The sequence below is a fragment of the Solea solea genome, chromosome 6 (assembly GCF_958295425.1).
Source record: "Solea solea chromosome 6, fSolSol10.1, whole genome shotgun sequence".
Lineage (NCBI taxonomy): Eukaryota > Metazoa > Chordata > Actinopteri > Pleuronectiformes > Soleidae > Solea > Solea solea.
The window spans coordinates 8,858,369-8,875,028 of record NC_081139.1 but is presented as its reverse complement, the minus strand read 5'-3'; the positions used below and the strand labels follow the sequence as shown (position 1 = coordinate 8,875,028).

Genomic DNA, 16,660 nt, shown 5'->3' with positions numbered 1-16,660 from the left:
GAATGTCGGTGTCTTCATATGAAAACAAATTCAAAATGTGCTTTTTTCGGAAACTTATAGCTCGGTCATTGTTGTTCATCTTTGAGCTGCAAATTTTCTGACGCACAAATGCCATGTTTGTAAATAAAGAAGTCCTTATTCTAATGCCCTGTTGTCACACTATCAGTCTGTAACTGAAATCCACTTCTTGGTGTTTGATATATTCTTGTTATAGCTGTTTCTTCTCTATGGATTCTTTGTGTTTAGATATGAAAAGAAGAAGAAAGAAAAGCCAAAAGGCTAAAGTGTTTTTGCTCTTTTCCCTATAGAACAGTTACTGTTGTTCAGTCTGAACTTTGAAGAATGATCCTCAATACAAGAAATAACTTTTATAGGTTTAACTTGTCTGGGGCATACAATAAACCCTATTTATCTGTCTGTCTGTCTATTTGTCCAAAAGTAAAATAGCAGATAAAGACGGAGACAGGCAGACAGTGTGAGGGTACCACCTGAAATAAAATTGAACTCTCCAAGTCACACATTATTGCCAGCAAAGTCAGCTACAGACTTTTCATTTATTCCCAATAAGATCATTGCTCTCTCATCATCCTCCTTTTCCTCACATATACTTCACACACTGTAATATAGGTATGAAATTAGATTAAGATGGAGCAAGAGATTAAGTGACGCTAATTATTGTTATTGAATGTATTTATTTTTGCTAGTTGTTTCATTTTTTACACGCTCTACGCTTCATTTTGATCACATACCCTGGTATATCAGTATCTCTGATTTTCCTCCAAGTACCACCAGAGGACACTCAGGTTTTATGACGTGTACTATGGTCTGTTGTATGTTTGCTTATTTCTTGTATTTGTTCTCACTGTTCTTACCTTCATTGTTCGTTTTTCATTATCTTCTCTTGAGACCAACCTGCCAATGTGATTGGAGATGGAAATCAGTCACCTTGCTACAATCTCACATATTTACATCAATATGCACTGTCTCCATTTGTATTATATTTCGTTCCAATCTGTCCAATGCCTGGGAATCTGGACTCGGTGCTTGACTACTCTTGCCACCATGATACATTCTCGCGAGATCTCAGTGACGGCTAACGGGAACTAGCGTACTCCGTGTCAACCACAGTGTCACCAGTCGTGCCGATACTGTACATCAGTAGAGGTGCTCTCGGTATTCCAACTCTTTACGGACAAACCGCAAACTAACCGCCAACAGAGAGCTGCTGTCTGTCGGATTGTATCACCGCCGCATCCCCCCGGACTGTCCGTGGCTCTCGTCCTTTAATCGGCCAGGTCAGTCGGCACATCCGTCAGTTGGTCAGGTTAGCTAGTCGGACTAGCATTGGCTAGCACATAGGGAGGTGTCAGTGGTGTAGACTGATCGATTCAGTTGTATGTGTGATATCCATCAACATTGTAATATTGAATAAGTGTGATTAACCACTGGACCCGCTTCCAAATATCCCCACTCATGCACAGCGTCAGTCCTAGAAATAGTAACGTAAATTTGGCTAACAACAATTATGCTAGGTAGCATTAGCAAACCGCCGACGTAGACACTTGATGGATGTGAAAGTGTCGCTCACGGAAACGATAAACTGTGTAACATCAAGTAGACTTGTCTTTGGTTTGTAAAGGGTTCAGTGTTTGGCTTGTCATTCGCCCCGTTGAAGGCACGTGTGCTGCTCAAGAGAACCACACATGTATGGGGGATGACTTTAGTTTGATCATATTTCTCATGTAATCATGTTATCGCCAACATTAACAACAACAAGTGTGACAATACCACGTGTGACAGTTCACACAGTTCGTGGGGCAGATAATATTACATTATATTAATATTAATTAACATTCTGTAAACATGTCAAAAGGCTAGTTACCATCTGTGGTCCATGATGCCTGATGTAACTCCCTGAATATGAATACAATTCTATAACTGGATCTAAGCTTGATAAAACATTTAATATTAATTAAAAGTAATATGTTTGTCTCTCCTGCCTTAGACCATTATTTATATTGATGCCATTGGTAATCATGGAGAAATATATAATTATCCATTATCTCCACTGGTTTCTCTTGTACTTTCCCAAAATAATAAAAGCAATGCAATCCTCTGTATGCCATATATTGATCCAGTCACTAGCATTTATGGTTTGTCTGACTCGGCCACATCTTGCTGCAAATTTTGTCACTGGATTTACGACACACAATTAATAACTTACTATGATCTGAAGGTCTAAACAGGACAGACTCCTTAGCCTAAGCATTAGCCAAACAATGTTTCATAGGCAGCTGCTTTCATGGATTGTGATATTTTCATTGGCTAGTGTTTTCATGTTTCTAGGTAATATCCAGCCCCACTGTGGATCTTTAGCCCCTCCAGTACGACAGTGGCAGAGGCAGAGCCATCAGGAACCAGACCAACAGGTAGCGGGGCTACATGAGCACACCGGGGCAACAGCAAGGGGGGGGCCTGCGTTCTCGCCGAGGCCTTGGCCGGGACAAGGACCCTGGGCAGGGCGTCGGCATGGAGGCAGACTGCTGGTTTGCTCCTGGAGTGCTGCGCAGGCTGATTGAGCTGCCCTCACCCCCCCTGTCCCGACACCAGCTCAAGAGACTGGAGGAACACAGGTACATTCTATGTATTGATATGTTTGTAACTAACTATAATGTCCAGAGAACTTGTAGTCTAATATTCTTGGGTTAGATTTTTACATACATTCAACTTTGAGTATAAGCAAGGAGGATTTATTTTTTGTTTTTATGTCAGTTTACAAAATTAAAGATTATGTAGCACAAAGTAAATTTGATAGCATCAGTTTTTAATGCTATTGCTTGGAACTGGGTGCAGCTTGACTTTCAGTATGCCTATATAACACTGGGAGAAAAAAACAATTTATTGCATTAGCCTGTCTAAAACTGGACTTAAAACCAGAAAAGATATTTGTCAGACAGAAATAGTACTAAAGTTGGACTAAAAGCACCCACATAATGTGATTTGATTTTAACATAATGTCTGTTTTTTTCATTATACCTCACATACTGTTTGGATTTATATGAGCAGAGGGCACTCATGTATTTAGCAGAAGAAGAGGTTATAGTGCAGAGAAACAAATGAGAGACGAGATGGGGCGGCCTCTGGGATGCACCTCTGCTGAGGCATAGCATTGCAACTTGTGCGGAGAACAGTGCAGCGTCAGCTATGCTGCTAATCGTTGTAGATGGCTACTTTTAAAATGTTTCCAACAGGGCTGAAACAAAAATACTAAATAAATATATAAATAATAATTAAAAAAAACAATCTCTTTTCATTTGTATGCTGTTTTTAAACCCATTCAATGTTTCCTCAGTTGAGGAAAGTACACCCGACATTTTATTGTCGCACCTGGGTGGCACCTATAAGTTACTGAGTTCCAGCTGGCTATTATTTGTCACTCCAGGTACAGCAGTGCAGGACGTTCCCTGCTCGAGCCTCTAATGCAGTGTTACTGGGAATGGCTGGTGGGACGAGTCCCTGCCTGGATTGCCCCAAACTTAATTACCATCATCGGTCTGGCCACCAATGTCTTCACCACCCTCGTGCTTGTCTACTATTGTCCAACTGCCACTGAACAGGTGAGTGCTCGTTCTTCAACAACCCTGCACTGTATCGTCTTTAAAACACAAATAATCTCAATTAATAATAATTAACCAGCAATAAAAAAGGTTAGCCTTGGTCATCTGGAAGAATTTGTAGTTTATTGATCAATGAAAGTTGCTGTGAAAAACAAAAGTGTTTATGGCATACAGTTTTGTAATGACTGAGTTAATGCTGATGAAATGTATGTTATACATACTCATGAATGTGTGTGTTGTCTCAGGCTCCTCTCTGGACCTACTTGTTGTGTGCTGTGGGTCTTTTTATCTACCAGTCATTGGATGCCATTGACGGGAAGCAGGCCAGACGGACCAATAGCAGCTCTCCTTTGGGTGAACTATTTGACCATGGCTGTGACTCCCTCTCCACTGGTGAGATTTGTCTCCCGTTTACCTTCACACTGTCTCTCTTAATATAATCTCATATGAATCGCATGTGTTGTTGTCTCCCTGTAGTGTTTGTGGTGTTGGGAACCAGTATAGCAGTGCAAATGGGCACCAACCCGGACTGGATGTTCTTCTGCTGCTTTGCTGGGATGTTTATGTTCTACTGTGCACACTGGCAAACATACGTGTCAGGAACACTGCGGTTTGGCATGTGAGTTGACAAGAGCGGCTTGAATTTGTGTTCTGATTTTTTTGTTTGTCTCAACGCAACAAGATTATTTACAACCACTAATTTCAGGGCTCAGTTGTCATGGCATAAAGTATATCCTTAGTGGGTCTGACAAAAGATTCACTAACATGATACCCAACACATTCCTTTTTCCTACCTCACCTAGCTGAGTACAAACATGTCATATTCCCTGAAAACTAAAACTCATAACCAAATAAACCAAAATAGAAAATATTATAGAATAGAAAAGATTAAGGGTTTTAAATTACCTAATAAAAACACATTAAAGATTAACCCCCACTTTATTGTGCCCTGATTATCCACTGAACACAAAGATCAGATCAAATTACTACATATGTAACAAATGTTGACACCATTGATGAAATTATAAAAAAAAAAAAAAAAAGATCAGCTGGAAATAATATAGTGAGTAATTTAATTTGCTGCTGCGTAGCTGACTCATCTGATTCTACAATGACCTCTGACCTCGGGAGATGGAGAATTTAAATTCAGTCTGTTCTGTTTGAAGGGCTCGTCAGGGCCATGAGATGAGCTAAATTAACCTTTAAACCTACCTAGTTTTTACATTACAGTACATTACAAAAAAACACACCCACATTTCTAAAGCTCAACATTTAAACCATGTTTAGAATTTAGCACTACTGTGTTTTTTTTTTTGTTTAAATGTGGAGTTACTGTGATAGTAGTGACTGAGTCACTTGTACTGATGACGTTTCTTCTTCGGCTTCTTTGCTGTTAAATCCTGAACCTTAAAAATCAAACAGCGTTGTGTATAAGATCACAGCCGTGTCCACTCATGTCCCGCTGTGTGTTGTGGGAGAAGGTTGTAGGCTACTTGTGAATGTCACTAATCCTCACTGTACATATTGTGCTTTTTCCTCTCACTCAGCATTGATGTGACTGAGGTGCAAATCTTCATAATAGTCATGTATTTGCTGGCCGCTGTGGGAGGATCAGCTTTTTGGCAGTCAATGGTAAATTTAGTTGGTTGTAATTCTTTCAGATTAATGTGAATGATGGCATAATTATGTTGTAATGTTTATAATTCTAATGCATCGTTGTTTTGGCTTTCTTGCTGTAATTAGTATCAGTAATACAACTAATGTGTCCCTGAATGCCATGCGTTTACAATGACCTAACTCTGCTCATGGAGCTTTATTGTGAATGTAAAGATGAATTCAAAAACTACTAAATAGTTGACCGATATAACATGTATGTCTTGAGATAGATGTGGCATTATAATTTCCTAATGTTTGTTTTCTAATGTTTCACTTCCCAGATTCCACTCCTAAATATTCAGGTGAAAATGGTTCCAGCCATCTTCACTTTTTTAGGAGCCATTTTCTCTTGCACCAATTATTTCAGAGTTATTTTTACAGGAGGTGTGGGCAAAAATGGATCCACAATAGCAGTAAGTCTGAAAACCTTCAAGTTTTCCTCCAAGTAGATATCAGGGATCAGCCGATACGATACTGAGTAAAAGTCTGATACTAGTCAAAATCCCTGGATTGGATATTGGAAAGATTAAAAAGTCATGTTGTGAGCTGTTTCTTCTTCATGGGAGAATATTTGTTACACAGTTATGTCTTTGAAATCACTTGAAATGACTTCACACAAAATGTGTTGTTAACATAGTTCATAGTTTAATACGTCTCAAATGACTATCCGGCTGATGTTGGTGTATATACTTAGGTAATGGAAAAATGATAATGTGAGGTAGAGTGCTGCTGTATTATAACAAATTCTGCTGGAAAATTGAGAAAAAGGTGAGGATAAGTTGATGTCTGTCTGTTCTGCAGAGCAGTTCCAGTGTGTTTTTCTGACAACTGCCTTTTCGTCGTCTCTGTCTACAGGGAACCAGCGTCCTCTCTCCCGTCTTACATATTGGCTCAGTTATAATTTTGGCGATAATGATTTATAAGAAGTCCGCTGTCCAGCTGTTTGAGAAACACCCGTGTCTTTATATCTTGGCATTCGGTTTTGTCTCGGCCAAAATCACCAACAAATTAGTTGTAAGTAAATCTATAACCTTATCTACCAGTTTCCACTTAGAGGATGTGTTTGTTGTGTCTGACGCTGACTCTGTTGCCTCCGTGTGGTTTGTATGTGTTTGTCCACAGGTAGCACATATGACAAAAAGTGAGATGCATCTTCATGACTTGGCCTTCCTTGGCCCTGGACTACTGTTCCTGGATCAGTATTTCAATAGTTTTATTGACGAGTACCTGGTGCTGTGGATTGCATTGGTAAGTACAAATGTAATGCAGGCTTTGGATGAATGTTCTCTGTAATGGTTACATCTACACACTAAAGGTTCTACAGTATTTAATTAGTCTGTGTATATGACATCAATTAATCTGTCTATTATTTTATGTTGATTAATCTGGTCCATACAATGTCACAAAATGGTAGAAAATAGCAATGTCCTCTCAAAAAGAAATATATTCAGTTAGATGTAAAGAACTGTGCGAAACGTGGACTCTTAATCTTTCATTAATGAGATATTAAATAAATAAATAAATATATATATATATATATATATATATATATATATATATATATATACATACAGTATATATATAATCAGACAATATATCAATCTGTGAGACGGTGAACATTTTGACATGGATTAAAATGAGGGTGTTGTTTATTCTTCTTTTCCTGGCATTGGTGTGTTTCTGTGTTGTAAGAAGTGTTTTCTTTCTCTCCTACAGATCATTTCCTTTTTTGACTTGGTGCGTTACTGTGTCAGTGTTTGCAACCAGATCGCCTGCCATCTTCACATTTTTGTTTTTAAAATCAAGCCATGTTCAGTCTTCATTTCCGCTTCCCACTGAGGACACGCCGGCCATTACTGACTCTGTTCCTTCCTGTTAGCCACACTCATCTCTACTTCCCTCTGTTTTCCATGTAGAGATGCAGGGGGGTGATGTGATGTACAGTAAGTGCTTCTGCCAACTGAATGTGAGGACATATAATATATATTAAGATACTGGAGTATTACTGAATTTGTACCTTCTGCCCCAGTAACAATAATTCTCCTTGTGAAAAAACTCATTGTTACACAGCGCAAATATTTCAGGAAGAGTACAGGTGCTACTCATTGTTTTCAAGGAGAGAAACTTACATGTGTTGTAACTGTCCATGTGCAAGAAGATGTATAGGAAATCAATCAAACTCTTTGCTTTTGATTATAATTTTTTGTAATATTTGCATAACGTTATCTTTTTGCTATTGTAAATACCAAACTGTTATGGTGTCTATGCTTCTCTTTTAATTTAAAAATCTTGCTTTGGAACATTTATAAATCCTTCTTCCATGTCTATGATTTAAGGCAACTTCATCTCCTACTGATTACGTGAAGCTAGCCAGTTCTTCATCGTTCATCAGCAAAAGTTGGTTTTGGAAGAAACTTAAAAGTCTTGACACATCAAAATGTCACATTTTGTGTTATAATTGAAGTTGGTTTATTATTTGCTGAAATGCTCACTTGTTTGGTTAAGGCTTCTTCTATGCATAATGAATTATTTGCTTTGCACACGTTTGTGGTATAGGTCAAAGGTTGAAATTCACTTGATTCACAGTGGGAGGTTTCCAGCTGAGGGTGGAGGGTCTGAAAGTTTACCTTTGACGTCACAAATTCACTTTTATGTTTAAGTTTTCACACATTTGAAGGTGAATAGGTTTTACATCAATATTGAATCAATATTCACTTAAACCTTGTTTAACTTAACTGCTCTTTTGTTACTTATCACGCTGCTGGTACTCTGCCCTCAGTTACTCATAACCTGTTCTATATTTCCATTGTTTACGAACAATGAAAAGACAAAACCAACAAGGTGCTGTCCAAATATACTGTGTTAAAGCTTGCTGGTTCATACTGAAGACAGACCGATGTTTAAAAAGACCTCACAGATATGCAGTTTCATTTTTATAAAGGCTCAGTCAGTTTCTGAAATTGCTGTTTACTGCAGTTTTTTGGAAATATCATTCAAACAGGAATAAATTATGCATTTGTACGACTGCGTTTCACAGTGGATATGTTAGAATTTCTGAACAACTATGGAACTCTTTATTTATTTCCAAGAATTGGATTTGCTTTAAAGGAATTAAGCTCTTGAAATATGCAGTGTTTTTTTTTTTAAAAGTGAAATTTGTGTACAAATCAAATTCTACCATTCGCTGGACCAACTATCCACTGCCACGACAGTTATTAATGTTATTAAAACACACACACACTCCTGCCTGTGCCTCACTGCAGACGTCCACTAACTAAACAACTGTTGTTGACACATGTAATTGATGCTAAGTTTCCTCCACAAATCATACCTGCTGAGGTAGAACAGGTGTACCGAATGAGTAGGAGATGAGGTCACATGACGACGTCACAGTTCATAAAGTTGGTGACCGATGAGAATCATATGAAACTCTGTCTTTGGCTGCTGGTCGATCCGCCTCCACAGCCACCACCACCGTCATCTTATGCTTTTGTTGCACCGCGTACTGAGTCGGGTGAAGCTGTACTGACAGCCAGTCTTAGAAAACGTCAACAGCTCAGATCAGTGTCTTTCTTTCACATTTTGTGCCTGTTTTGATTTCAATTTCATTGAACAGTCAGATCCAATATTAAGCTTCTGGTTTATTTAAGTTGATGTTGAAGATAATGTACTGTATGTATGAAAACATGACAGAATTTACACTGTTGAGAAAAAAACCCTGTTGGCTCATAGGAATAAAGCATTCCATACAGAAGTGTTAAAGGTTCATTTCACCCACGTCACAAACTCTTTGTCCTTTTAACGAGACAATATTAAAGAATTGTAATGGATATTGTTTGAGTTACCTTTTTTAAAGTGGAGTCATAGGACATTGGGAAGATTTATTCTTCATTTTGAGCAAAGCAAGTCAACATTAAACGGTAGTTTACAAGAAAAAAGTAACAAGAGTTGTCATTTTACATGACCAAATGTGGGATGTTTGATGACAGTGTGTTATTTTATCAGGGAAAAGCCAAATGTGACATTGAGAATTTTAATTATGTGAAGGTGCCATACAACATGATTGAAAGTGAGAAAGGGTCTTTATTTCACAGAAGAAAAGCATTAATCAGATGAGCAATATTTTAGGAAAATCATTGAGAGTAAAAAGTAACTTTCATGAGAAAAGCCCTGAAAAAAGCATATGACTGAAAATACAAAATGTTTTAGACTGTATTATCGTAATAATTTTATGTCGCAAATAGAGTTGTAATAGTCTAATTAGTGTAACCATATACATGTAGCACAATATAGGAGACATTTCTGTTCTTTGGATGACGTGTGTGTGTGTGTGTGTTGTATCAAGACAACACCTTTCACCCTGAGCATGTTGTCAATTCTTTTTTCACCGATGGCCAAAGCACTTTTATGACACTAAGTCATAATAATGAGATGCTATGTCATAATTATGAGATACTAAGTCAAAATAATGAGATAGTAAGTCATACTAGTGAGATATTATTTCGAAATTATGACGTAGTATCTCATAATTATAAGATATTTAGTATCTCATGAGATAGTATCTCATTATCAGCCTTCAGTATCTCATTGTTATGACTTAGTGTCTCATAGTTATGACTTAGTGTCTCATTATTATGACTTAGTATCTCATAGTTATGACTTAGTGTCTCATTATTATGCCTTAGTATCTCATAGTTATGACTTAGTGTCTCATTATTATGACCTAGTATCTCATAGTTATGACTTAGTGTCTTATTATTATGCCTTAGTATCTCATAGTTATGACTTAGTGTCTAATTATTATGCCTTAGTATCTGATTATTATGACGGGCTTCCATATATAGTAGATCAGTTTCATGTGAAACTGGATGCAGTTCCGACTGAGGCCGCTGCGCTGTATTTTGCAGGTTCTCCTACGAGACACAACTCAGGGTTGAGTGTGCCCTCCGTGTTGGCCTGTGATTGAACGACGCATGCGCACTATCTCCTTTAGCCAACAGCCGAAACAACACAACAGTAGAACTTATTTTACTCAAATAGAGGATTGTATCTGTGTCAGTGTTGTGACAATCACTGACATTTAACGGACAGCAGGTTTAAAAACACATTTTCTGAAGACTCGGAGGATTATGGTTGTCCGAGGATTCGAGTAACGTGAGTGCCATCACATGTCCCAGCAGAAAGACAAAAAAACGGTCTTTCTGTGGATGTGACTGATTGATTTCTTCAGTGCAGCAGCAGCGGGTTAGTCTGAATACACCGACACAACAAAACTTTATTTGTTATCACGTTATTACTCGTCTGTTATCTGACGTAGCTAACCGTATTAAGCTGCTTTATGTTGCTGTATAATTGTGAATAATTGTGTGTTAGTGTGTTCTGTGTGTGCCGTTACATGTTACTAATTGTTGTTTCACGATTTCTTTGTCGACGAAACACAGTTTTGAGTGAGTCAAAAGTTATTTTCGTAATGGAGTTTGGTGTATAACCGAATACTTTAGTGAAGCAGCCATCTTTATACCATAGTTCACTTCCTCATTGAGATCACATTCACAGGGACTTTCCTTTCTGATGACTTGACTTACAGTCAAATTAAGTTAAAGTTAGTTTCTAGAGCACAGGGTTTCCCGCACTCTTTGCAGGACACACCTTTTAAAGATGACAAACCATCAGGACCCAATTGCCAAAGTAAATCATAACAAGAACCAGGGCCGTTTCTAGTTTTGTGGGGAGCCCAAGTGAGATGCTGTTTGGGGCCCCTAGTTTACCAAACTACGAAGGAGATTCCTAACCTTTTAAATTAGATTACAAAATTTGTCTTAAGATGTCTGATGAGGAAATGAAACTTGAGTAGCAAGTTGCATGTTGAAGCGTGGGTTTATATCTTTGCAAAGAGAGAGTCAAGATGGACAACAGCACAGACGCAGGTTAAACATGGCTCTGAGGCACAGAGAAAGTTTGTATAGCTTTATAGTTGGTGCTCGCTTCCTAAGCTTATCAGTGCAGCTGGGAAAGATGACCTTGGTTCCCAGGAACAGGCAGGGACGATAATCATGTGTGGGTATTGCTTATGAAGATATGAAAATATGAAGATGAAACATACTAGGTTTGAGTAGTGTACAAGTGTGTGTATGTATGTTAAAACAAGCATTATATGAGAGCAATTGTGTTATTTTCCATGACAGGGTCTCAACCTCAAATGACTTAGGGGCCACTGAGCAACTAGTGTGATCATGTCATCCGGTCATGCAGGGAAAAACAAACTGTTCAGTTTATATGAGCTTAAATAATTAATATTTGTGGCAATATTCAACAGAATAATTGTACATTTTTAAAATGACTTATCTCTTCTTGCTGGCTTTCAGCTTTACCTTGATTTTTATTGTGCATGCATATCTTGTTTTGATTTGACTTATTTTACTCTTCTTATTGTTTATCTTGGTTTTATTTTTTGATTGAATTGTTCTTCATATTTGTTATGTTTTTAAATGCGCTATATAAATAAACTTAACATTGTAGCAGATATATACATTTATATATATATGTATATATATATATATATATATATATATGTGTATATATGTTTATTAGTGTTCTGCAGAGGATCCTGAAGTGTGTGTACATGTTTCACAGTTTGTGTTTGTGTTTGTGTGTAGGGCAGAGTTACCCAGCAACAACACTCGGCCAAGAGGCCATGTGGTGGTTCCAGCAGGGCCTGTGCTTCCTGCCTGCTGCTCTGGTCATCTGGACTGCAGCGTCCTTCGTCTTCGCATATGTCACAGCGGTGGTTCTTAGACATGTGGATCCTCTGGTGCCGTACATCAGGTGTGTAACACACACACACACACAAGTGTGCACAGCTATTATTCTTAGGACACTGTGTTGACGTCCATTATTTTGGGTAGTCTAAACAAAGTGTTATCTTCAACCTTAACCTGACCTAACTTCAAATCTTAGCCTTAGCCTAAACCTAATTCTAACCCTAACCCTAAAACCAGGTCTTAACCTCCACAAAGCCCTTTAAAGAAGCGAGGACCTGCCTGTGGTCCTCACAAAGCAACACATACATAACATAACACACATGTTCTGATGGGCTGTTTTGTATTGCAGCGACACAGGAACCATGGCACCAGAGAGGTGTGTGTTTGGCATCATGTTGGACGTGTCAGCCTTTTTAGGTAAAGCACACACACACACACACAGTCTGTTTGTTGTTATTATTGTTCTCAAAATAAATATTGTTTATAAATGTTTATTTTTTATCCATAGTCCGTATGAATATGGATTATGAATTGTATTTTTTTGTTTGTTTTAAATTAAGTCTGATCAATAATTCAAAAACAGTATATATCGTGTGTATAACTTTCTTCAATCGCAGTATTACAAAGTTTGAATATATATCCATAAGGGATGGGAATCGCCAGAGACACCACGGTACAATATTATTACGATATTAAATACTGTGTATTAAAAAAAAAGTGGTTTTTTTTACACTAATTCACAAGAAGTGTAATGTTTGTTTGTAACATCAGTTAAAAAAAACGATACTTGGTGTCTCAAAATGCAAATTATCTATATTATATTATTACTATATTTCACTGTATCATTTTTTCTTTTATATTATACAAACACTGAGGTATAAGGTATAAGTACAAAATAATCACAAATATCACTTTTTCCTCAAATGTTTGAACACTGTTCAACAAATGTTTGATGTGCTCTGTTCATTGGTTTCTTCAGCTTCTCTCAAGAGACAAAAACAGTCTTTAATTATCTGACATTTATATAAAAAATGATAGATAATGTTTATCATGAGAGCATTTTATGAGCCATATTGTCCAGCCCTAATTTACACACATGTCTGCAGGGATAGCTACAGTGTATGTACGTTACAAACAGGTGGAGGCTCTGACTGCGAGGGACGAGCTCAGACTCCACCGGCTGAACTGCTTTGGGCTGATGCTCGGTTGGATAAGCTCATTTGGGATGTGTGTGGTTGCAAACTTCCAGGTGAGCGCAGCTGTTCTACGATCCGTTCACAGCTGTTCCATTTGTGTGTCTGTGTTAATGTGTGTGTTTTTTGTGTGTCCGAGCAGAAGACCACACTGTTCTCAATGCACTTGGTGGGCGCAGTGTTGACCTTCGGGGTCGGGGCTCTCTACATCTTAGTTCAGACGCTGCTGTCACTCAACATGCAACCTCACGTCCACAGCAAGTCCATCTACTTCATCCGCCTGGGCATTGGCGTCTGGACTCTGAGCAGCATCATCACCAGTATCCCTTGTCTGTTTGTTATTGGCTGGTTTATTATATCATAGCTTCCAATTTTCTGATTTGATGGGTTTTGATTTTTTCTACAAACAAGCAGACAAAGAGAAGTGGTCATAAGCTTCAAGTTGAGACAGCAATGTCCTGAGTGACGGTTGCGATACAGCACTAATCGACCAAGATAGGACAGAGACAAAATACACTGTGCAAAGACATAACCAAAAGGATAAAAAATGGGGTAGATATCGAAGTAACAGTGATTGGTAATTTAAGACTTGATTTCAAGTTATCGCCACTGTAGGAGCAGCCAAGAATGTCCCACGTTCTTCCTGAAGTGCTGTGAAAAAGTGATGCAAAGACGGGTGTAGAAGCCATGTCTCATTTTTAATTGTGAGTCCTCTATTATTCTCTACTATTCAATTATCCTCACGTGTCTTTCATAGTTTGTGAATGATGTGATCAATATCACATCAGAAGTGAGTCATTACGTCCTGTTGCAGGTTTCACTTTGTTAAACAGAATTGTAAGTTGTCTTTTTTTTTTTAAGGTGTCCAAATGAATAAATATATATAATTATATTATCTACTGAGTAGAAAAATCTCCTTGAGAAACAACCATTAATTACTGAGATATATTCTCAATCACAATTTGTGTACTGAAAGTGTTCCTGACAGATCTTATATTAACACGTGTCCTGGTTCTTTTTTTTTTTTGCTGTGGTGAAATTGATAAGTTGTGATCTTTAACACCTCGTCAGTGTTCATATCATCTGTCATCATGTATAGCAGTCTGCCCGGGGTGGATGTACCTCACAAAATGCACTGGAATCCTGGAGAGACGGTCAGTACTTGTCTCTTGTGTGTCATAGGCTATACTTTTGTTGACAAAGTTTGAAAACACTGTTTTTTCCAGTCGGGGACAAGAAATGTTTCCCCATGTAGGTCAGTGTTTACAATAAAGTGTATGCAGCATTCAGTCAGAATCTAAAGTAGTATTGAGTTTAAATAAACAGCTTTTAAGCATTCAAAAATGATGTTCACTTACCTTGTTTTTCAGGGTTACACTGCTCATCTCATCAGCACTGTGTCTGAATGGTCTCTGGCCTTCTCCTTCATCAGCTTCTTCCTCACCTACATCAGAGATTTCCAGGTACTTAAGTCTCATCTTTTCCCTGACAATGTTTTAAATCCACTCTAATCAAGAAAGCTTATTTAAAAAAAATAATGCCTCACATTTTAATTTGACGTTGTTTTTTTTTGCATATAGAAAATTAAATTGCGAGCTGAGGTAGATTTGCAGAGCACCCACCTTTACGACGGGCCATATGGAGGCGCTGTGGCATCACCACAGTATGAACGTGTGGCATCTGAGTCTTCTCCACTGCTGACAGGACGAACGTGACCAACAACTGAGAACATTTGACAAGAACTGCTGAATCTATTCATGTTTTTTGTCTTTTTAAAAAGAAGCTGTTTTGGCTTTGTTTCCTCTCAAAGAACAGACACTACCAGTTTATCATTTTAGCATCCAAATGATTGATACTAGCATTTTACACACGATTTTGTTGGACGGTTGTGGGTGCTATTGTATTGAATTTAGTGGAAAATGCCCCTGCAAGGAGGTGGTTGTTAATGTTGGAATAAATCTTTCTTTCTTTTTTCTAAATGTGAGCCAATAACCTCTGGGGAAAAAACACTGCGCTGAGTTTCAGATTTGATAGGTTCAGAGTAAAGGACGTTTAAATATTTTAACCAATGTTTATCTCTGTTTTCTTCACACTGTATTTAGCTCTTTATATGAAACGGTTGCTCCCATTATTAACTTTTTTTAATGTAAAATGAACAATTCGTTGACACCTCTATCTGTTGGAGAACCAGACATTTTACTTAAAGTGAATATGTACTAATTATAATGAGGTTTTATAATATAACATAATACAACTGTATACAGCTACATAAACCTTTGAAACATTTGATACGTCTATTTCTGTATTCTCTTATTAAACAAACAACTGATGACAAAAAACTGCAATGATTCCATCAACTATCACCATAATTTTAACATTCCTTTAACGGCATTGTTTGATATCATGTAAACAAATGATTGACTCATTACACAGTTAATTAACAGACAGGCCTAGAAGCTAAAATAAAAACATGTTTCAGTACCGTTAAGACACTATGAGAGCTGTAATTATAGACTATCATGCCTGCTTCTTGGTGTTGTCAGTTGAAGAATTAAACCTATGATGATTTTTCTTTTACATTGTTGTATTGAAAGTGACCGGTGTAGTACGGAAGCGTGTTGCTGCCACACATACAAAAAAAGTGAGGTGCTCAGTATTACGTTATAACGAGTAACGTTATTTTCGAGATAAGATTGTTTTATAATAGTGATAGTTTTTTTTACTGAGCACCCCACTTTTTTTTATATATGCTACCATAGTGTAGTGTTCCTAATAAAGTGAATAGTAATTACATAATTCAAGACATCAAAAAAGGACTATGTATATATCTTCAATTGAGGATTATTATAGATATCTTGAACATGAATTGTGAATAGTTGTAGATATCTGAACCTGGAATTAGAGATTTCTACAAGAACACTCCCCCCCCATCAGGTGTCACCATAAGTACCCGCCTCCAGTAACGCCCACTTACACAACCTTACTAGCTGATTGGTTTACTATTCGGGCCAATATTCAGCTTCCGTCTTATACCAACTTCCCCACCTGCCGTTTATTCACGCTGGCGCAGAGGAGTGAACAGAGCGGGAGGAGCGGCACATTTCAGCCTAAGGTAAGGTCGTAAAGTCTGTTTTCACGGTTTCATCACAGACATCATTTGCCGAACTATCATTACACGCTCAAATCTTAACTCCATTGCGTTGCGTTGCTCAGCAGCAGACCGAGGTAGTGATGGGCAAATTAAGCTTTTGTAAAGCACTGAACCACTTGGCCAATTGTTTGGAAAATGGGTTTAAATACTTTACTTAGAAAAGACCTTTTGTTCTTTGGTCACCTCTTTTTGAAGTATCTTTGCTTTGAAAATCATTTGATGCACAAACGCATGCTGAGACTGAATTTGTTATGTTCTATTTACAAATAAAGTTTGTTGAAT

The 16,660-nt window shown here is 37.7% G+C and overlaps 2 protein-coding genes across 4 annotated transcripts; both read left to right on the top strand.

Annotated features, from left to right (window-relative positions):
• Window positions 1-1,103: 1,103 nt before the first annotated feature.
• cept1b (choline/ethanolamine phosphotransferase 1b) lies at window positions 1,104-9,103 on the top strand. 2 transcript variants are annotated; one of them, XM_058631660.1, is made up of 10 exons: window positions 1,104-1,295; window positions 2,347-2,633; window positions 3,443-3,617; window positions 3,914-4,010; window positions 4,095-4,236; window positions 5,165-5,249; window positions 5,555-5,686; window positions 6,129-6,287; window positions 6,396-6,521; window positions 6,990-9,103. In XM_058631660.1, exons 2-10 carry the CDS (start codon window positions 2,443-2,445, stop codon window positions 7,110-7,112), a joined length of 1,230 nt encoding a protein of 409 aa, XP_058487643.1. In that variant the 5' UTR covers window positions 1,104-1,295; window positions 2,347-2,442; the 3' UTR covers window positions 7,113-9,103. The 2 variants fall into 2 exon arrangements, with proteins under 2 accessions (XP_058487643.1, XP_058487642.1); XM_058631659.1 differs by having other exon boundaries at window positions 3,863-4,010.
• A 1,136-nt stretch (window positions 9,104-10,239) lies between these two features.
• dram2b (DNA-damage regulated autophagy modulator 2b) lies at window positions 10,240-15,513 on the top strand. 2 transcript variants are annotated; one of them, XM_058630609.1, is made up of 8 exons: window positions 10,240-10,427; window positions 11,930-12,098; window positions 12,384-12,451; window positions 13,141-13,283; window positions 13,370-13,547; window positions 14,299-14,381; window positions 14,598-14,690; window positions 14,808-15,513. In XM_058630609.1, the coding sequence occupies exons 2-8, from the start codon at window positions 11,968-11,970 to the stop codon at window positions 14,940-14,942; spliced, it is 831 nt and encodes a 276-aa protein (XP_058486592.1). In that variant the 5' UTR covers window positions 10,240-10,427; window positions 11,930-11,967; the 3' UTR covers window positions 14,943-15,513. The 2 variants fall into 2 exon arrangements, with proteins under 2 accessions (XP_058486592.1, XP_058486591.1); XM_058630608.1 differs by having other exon boundaries at window positions 10,240-10,517.
• Window positions 15,514-16,660: the final 1,147 nt, after the last annotated feature.

What these genes read in the sequence shown, in the direction of transcription:
- cept1b (XM_058631659.1), top strand. Translation starts at nt 2,443, where the DNA reads ATGAGCACACCGGGGCAACAGCAAGGGGGGGGCCTGCGTTCTCGCCGA. An exon ending in GGAACACTGCGGTTTGGCAT is followed by an intron (nt 4,237 to 5,164) that starts GTGAGTTGACAA and finishes CCTCTCACTCAG; the next exon opens with CATTGATGTGACTGAGGTGC. An exon ending in TGGTGCTGTGGATTGCATTG is followed by an intron (nt 6,522 to 6,989) that starts GTAAGTACAAAT and finishes TCTCTCCTACAG; the next exon opens with ATCATTTCCTTTTTTGACTT.
- dram2b (XM_058630609.1), top strand. Translation starts at nt 11,968, where the DNA reads ATGTGGTGGTTCCAGCAGGGCCTGTGCTTCCTGCCTGCTGCTCTGGTC. An exon ending in CCTCTGGTGCCGTACATCAG is followed by an intron (nt 12,099 to 12,383) that starts GTGTGTAACACA and finishes TTTGTATTGCAG; the next exon opens with CGACACAGGAACCATGGCAC. An exon ending in GTGTGGTTGCAAACTTCCAG is followed by an intron (nt 13,284 to 13,369) that starts GTGAGCGCAGCT and finishes GTGTCCGAGCAG; the next exon opens with AAGACCACACTGTTCTCAAT.